The sequence below is a fragment of the Poecilia reticulata genome, linkage group LG13, assembly GCF_000633615.1.
Source record: "Poecilia reticulata strain Guanapo linkage group LG13, Guppy_female_1.0+MT, whole genome shotgun sequence".
NCBI lineage: Eukaryota > Metazoa > Chordata > Actinopteri > Cyprinodontiformes > Poeciliidae > Poecilia > Poecilia reticulata.
Window position 1 is genome coordinate 30,976,664 of NC_024343.1, and position 5,694 is coordinate 30,982,357.

At 35.9% G+C, this 5,694-nt stretch overlaps 1 protein-coding gene across 4 annotated transcripts in view; it reads left to right on the top strand.

Moving 5' to 3' along the window:
• The window catches only part of cldnj (claudin j), a 43,881-nt gene that overhangs the window by 8,797 nt on the left and 29,390 nt on the right, over positions 1-5,694 (top strand). For 2 of the 4 annotated variants that reach the window (XM_008426546.2, XM_008426548.2), the window contains one exon: positions 4,565-4,669. The exons of 1 other annotated variant lie outside the window; for it this stretch is intronic. In XM_008426546.2, the coding sequence (XP_008424768.1) occupies positions 4,573-4,669 (97 nt within the window). In that variant the 5' untranslated portion in view covers positions 4,565-4,572. Of the gene's footprint in view, positions 1-3,017; positions 3,319-4,564; positions 4,670-5,694 lie in introns of those variants that run through there. One more of the 4 variants, XR_535298.1, reaches the window with a different exon arrangement.

Below are 5,694 nucleotides of genomic sequence, written 5' to 3' on the forward strand. Positions count from 1 at the left end.
ATAGCAGGACAATTTGCAGAATGCCTGTTTTGTTTAGTTTTCTTCTTGGAAAAAGTTATTAAAAACAAGTTTTTGTCTAAATTAAGGTGAATTCAGTGAATTCATGGTTCCTTTTTCCATATAATGTAACCGGTATTATTATTATTATTATTATTATTATTATTATTATTATTTGATCGTTATCAGTGATCGGCCCTCATGGGTGATCGGAATCGGAATCAGCAGGAAAACACCTGATCGGCACATCTCTAGTATTTTTGTTTAGTTTCTAGTGTAAATATCTTAGTACTTGTGAAATAAGACATAACTAACTAACTAACTAACTAACTAACCAACTAACTAACTAACTAACTAACTAACTAACTAACTAACTAACTAACTAACTAACTAACTAACTAACTAACTAACTAACTAACTAACTCTAATTGTCCTAAATGTAAATTTGATTTAGGACAACACAAAACCTAAAGCGATTAAAAATATACAGTAAACATGTTTTAGCAACCACTGCTAAAATTCAGTATTTTATGTTTAGTTTCCAACTCAACTGTCTTAGTACTTCTAAAGTTTTTAGTATTTCTAAAGTAAGACACAATTAGCTTACAGGTAATGTTTCAGCTAGATTAGGAGCTCGTTTTAAATCAATAACTCCGTAATGTTGATGAAAAGTTCTGGTTCCACTGGCAGAATATTTGACTCAACAGGAAAAATATGTTGTAAGTGAATAAATCTACCAGTGGAACTAGAACTACTTCTTCAGGTTTAATGAATTGTTGACTCCTGTGTCTTACTGAAAAGTTCATTGTCAGTTAGTTTAGTTTTATTTCAAGTGTAGTAAGATATTTGCAGTACAAACTAGATCAAAAATATTTGGTAATATTTTGTTTTTGCCTTTGCAAAAGGCTGTAAAATTCTTTAACGTTTTTGGTCATTTTCATTACAAATTGTGAAGACGGCGTTTGAAATGAAACGAGTGTTTTAATCTAAATTAATTAAACAAAATGTAGTTAGTAAATATGTACTGTTACTAGTAAAATTGCTAAAATCATATATTGAAAGCTTTTAGATCGTATTTACTGGATGTGGACCAGATATGACGTCCTGGCAGAAAAAGATTGGCTCATTGTTTAAATAAGACTTTCCTGCAGTAAAAGAGACAAAACAAAGCAGCGTTTTGTTTTTAGCTGGTCAGCCATGCAGACAGAAGCAGAAATAAGTTGCTATTGTTTGGCCTGCATACATATAAAATAATAGAAGATAAATGTTGTGGACTTGAGCTGTAAATTTAATGAGAAAATGTAAAGTTAAGAGGTGAATTCATGCTGGAGGAGCCCATTAAAGCTGCTTTCATCTTTATCTCTTTTTATTGTTTTCTGCGGAACAGATCAAAAACCCCGAACCAGGAATTATCTCCTAAATGATCCTTTTACCTGACAGATAACACAATCTCTGAGGTTAACTAACATTCTGTCATTGAAGACTCTCCACTAATTAACAAAGGTCACCGGGGGTCAGAGGTCAGGTCAGGTGAAGGAGCTTTGCTTTCATTGTGTTTTTTTGTCTGATACACTGCAAAAACACAAAATCTTACCAAGTATTTGCGTCTAGTTTCTAGTGGAAATATTGCAGCACACTTTAATTTTAATTAACACACAACAAAGCTACATTCATTTAACTTTTTATTTTTTATTTTTTACAAACTTTAAAGACAATATTTATAAAAGAAAGCAAAAAACTGATTTAATTCCCAGTAAAAAACCATTGAATTAAACTGTTATTGCACAGTGCCGCCGGCAGGGGGCGCCAGTGTTTCCTGTGATCTGTTGATTTGTCCATCTGGTCAAAGCAGGAATTTGTTTGGATTTGCCTTTAATGCAAATTCTGACCTGCTTTATTCAAATAGGAACCTGGATAAAAATAAAACACCTGGATGCTTTAATGTGCAAACATACGATACGCTGTTGGTTCAGCTTTCATTTCTGCTCCAGCATTCAGTCTTTTCGGTTCACATTTCCATCAGGTATAACATTTTCCTGACATTTTGACTTTACAGCGAGATAATCTCAACCTTTAAAGCATTACTTTAATAAAACAAATCAGATCTACGATCCATAGCCAGGAGTTTCTGCCTCAAATTACCTTCAAAACTGTGAGATGGAAAAATCTCAGAAATCTTTAGATCCTCCTGGTCAACGAGGAGCAGCTGATTTAAAAGTCTGGCTGTTAACGGTTCACACAAAGAAATGACCATTTGGGAATGAAAACTGTAGCAATTGTTGATAATGGTGAGTTAGACCTTTAAGATTTGGTATAAATCGAATCATTGCTGCCTGACTCCAGCATTTTAAGGCTGTGCGATGACGCGTGAATAAAGATGAAATGACTATAAAAAAACCCAGACATGAAGCGATGAGCAGGATCAGATTAAAAATACAGCAAAAAAATACAACCCAACTTTAGCTTGAGCTTTTTTTTACTAACATGCTAAGAAAACAAAATAATAAAGTCATTAAATAACGTATTATGACTGATGTTATTTCAACTTTGTCATAATATCGTGACTTTATTCCTGTTTAAATACTTTATTCTGACTTTATTCTCCTAATTATATCTTTTCATTTTTTATTTTGTGTTATTTGTGTCATAATTCTCCACCATACAGAGAAATGTTGCACTTGAAGGAGCAGGAATCCTCACAATTTCTCTTTTTCTCACAAACTGACAGAATAAGACAAATGTTGACTCTCAGAGTCCAAACTAAGATCCCTGCAAACCTTTTGCACACTGTTAAAAGTGTCAGATTCTTCATTTAAATTTGGTGTAATTCTGCTCCAGTGAAAAAGCTGAAATGCAACAAAAGAGGAACTAAAGCCCTTTAGCCATTCCTCTCCACACTACCTGTGACTCCATTGTTCCTCTACTTCGTGATTTGTAACCGACGGCTTCGGCGTAACAGTTTGTTCCCGGAGTTTTAGGGAGTATCCATTTTTAACGTGTTGTGACTCGTTTCTTCTCAGAACGTCCTTTAAAAGCAGCGACGTCACCGCAGGAGCGTAACTGTGAAGCAATCGGCAGAAGATTTAAACACAGATTAAACTTCCTGTCACCTAACATGGTGGGAGTAGAAGGAGGAATGTTCTCCAGTAGATGAGTTATTAAACAACTAAACCCAAAAATAACTTCCTTTTGTTTTGCTGTCTTTATTTTACTCAGCAGATTGTGCCGTTTTTGCGTAAAATCTGGTTTAATTCTGTAAATTACATTTCAAACTTGCATAGGCGGCTACTTGCATTAATGCCACTCTGGGTAAACCTTCTCTTTTGCGCCAGAGACGTTTTATTTACTTAAAAAAAAAAAGATTTTAAAAGCCACAACTGTGATTTGAGTAGCAAAAAAAACCCCCAAAGTAGAATAATTCGGTTCAGGTTGTTCATGCTGGTATCAAACAGAAACTCTGTTCTCACAACAGAAATAAAGATCTCAGGAATATCAGAGTTTTAAAGGGAACCATTTTTATCCTCCAATTTGAGTGTCGGCTGCTTCAGAAAACAATCTAAGCGCTTAAAAAAAAAAGAAGCATCCAGTCATTTTTTTAGGAAAAAGTTAATATTTTGTTGTCTGGAAAATTAGCTGTTTCAGAAACTTTCCGAATGTAACGGCACAAATCAGCAGGCACTGCTCTGTTGCCTAGCAACCCCGTCCAAATCCAGCCCATTACCTAGCAACCCCATGTGAATCTCCAGCACGTTTGGTCAGCTGGTTTTACTGCTGTATGTGCTGTTCGAGTGTTTTGTTGTTGACTTACTTGCTGCATTCTTGATGGTTGTGCAGGAGGCTCTACTAACGCTGTTCAAAGATGTACAGTTGCATAATTGCGGATCTTTTTGCAGCCATTTTTACGTGCCAGTGTAAATGTTGAGTTTGAGGGCATGGCCAGCAGCAACTTATTTGGATTAAAAGTGACAGGACGCCCTAAAACAGCTGAAACTAGGCAGACTGAAATCTCAAAATTATGTTAAAAAATGTAATGAACGTGTTTTGTTTACCTGTCCTAACCTGATCAAGGAAGCATAACAAGTCACCTTTAAATAATCTGAGAGAGGTTATTTAAACCTCTAGTCACATTGGTATGGCTAGACATACCAATAAGCTGTTTTTGGCTCTTGTGTCGCCCCCTGGCTCAGTGACGCCCTGGGTAAACCGCCATGTCAGAAATGCCAAACATGCACTACATATTCTGGAACGTGCAGAAGCAGAAAGTCGCATTTTGAGTCATGAGTTTGATTTTCTTCAGTAGCTTCAAGGTTCCTAGTATTAGTATTTCCCTCTATATTCAGTAAAGTCTGTATTTTTATTCTTACATAAAATTAAAAAGTATATATATATTTTTAAATAAAACATAAAAAAACACAGAGAAAAAAGCTAATAATTAGATGATAATAATCTACTATGGTAATAACATCACAGAAGAAGCAAAAGGGAAAAAAAACCCTTTTAATAATACAAATAAAAAAACTTTTCTGTAGCGCTAAGTGGCGTGATTGTGGTTCCTCTTGTGTTGCAGCAGGAAACATGTCCGGACTGTTTCCTAGCAGCAGGTGTGCAGGCAGAGACGGAACACCTGGGTATCCACCTGGGAGTGGCAACCAGTCGCACCACTTCCAAGAAGGTACAGCAGATTGTGCGTTCCTTCACAGTACGCTTGTTTTGGCACGCTACGGCCCGAGGCGGTTTTCAAAAACAGAACCTTCATTCTCCCGGTGCAGATGGGTTTATTTATTCAGCCGTTTTTGTTTGTTTGTTTATTCCTGTTGCTGTTTAGCTGTACGATGTGAATAATATGAAAATATGCAACAAGAAGAAGAACTGAACAATAACACGGCAGATGAGAAACGGTTGAATTAAAATGAACTCAGCGGTTTCACAAGCCAAAATTAAAACGCGTTTCTTTCTAGTTCACCTCTGAAACGACTCATGTTGGGTTTTATGTTTTACTTTAATCTCAAATCAAATCAGATCATTTCAGTTTAACCCAATGAAAAGAAACAGGGATCTGCTGCATGTTTATGTTACACTGCAAAAACTCAAAATCTTACCAAATACTTTTGGCCTAGTTTCTAGTGGAAACATGTTGGTACACTTTAAATAAGACAAAACTGACCTACAGGTAACTTTTCAGCAAGAAACGAGAGCTTGTTTTAAGTCAATAATTCCTTATTATTGATGAAAAATGATCAGTTCCGGTGACAAATTATTTCACTTATAATATTATGTTTTTGCCATATTATCAGTGAAACAATCTGCCCGTGCAACTAGTCATTTTTTATCAATATTTCTGGTAATTTTTCATCAATATTAAGCTTTTAAAACAAGCTTTTATTGTTATGTCCTCCTGTGTCATTTTTAAGGTTTGATTATTCTGATTCGATTCGCCTTGTTTCTGTTTTACTTTAGTTTGGTCCTTCTAGTCTCTAGTTATGTTTATTTCTTGTCTCTAGATCAGTGCAGTGGTTCTTAACCTGGGTTCGGTCTCAGGGGTTCGGCGGAGCCTCTGCCGTGGAGGTAAAGACACAATTGTGTAAAGTCGTGATGACGCCCCGCTTTGCCATCACTTGCTGCAGAGGATCACGTTACATTGCTTAGCCAATCAGAGGATCACGTTACATTGCTTAGCCAATCAGAGGATCACGTTAC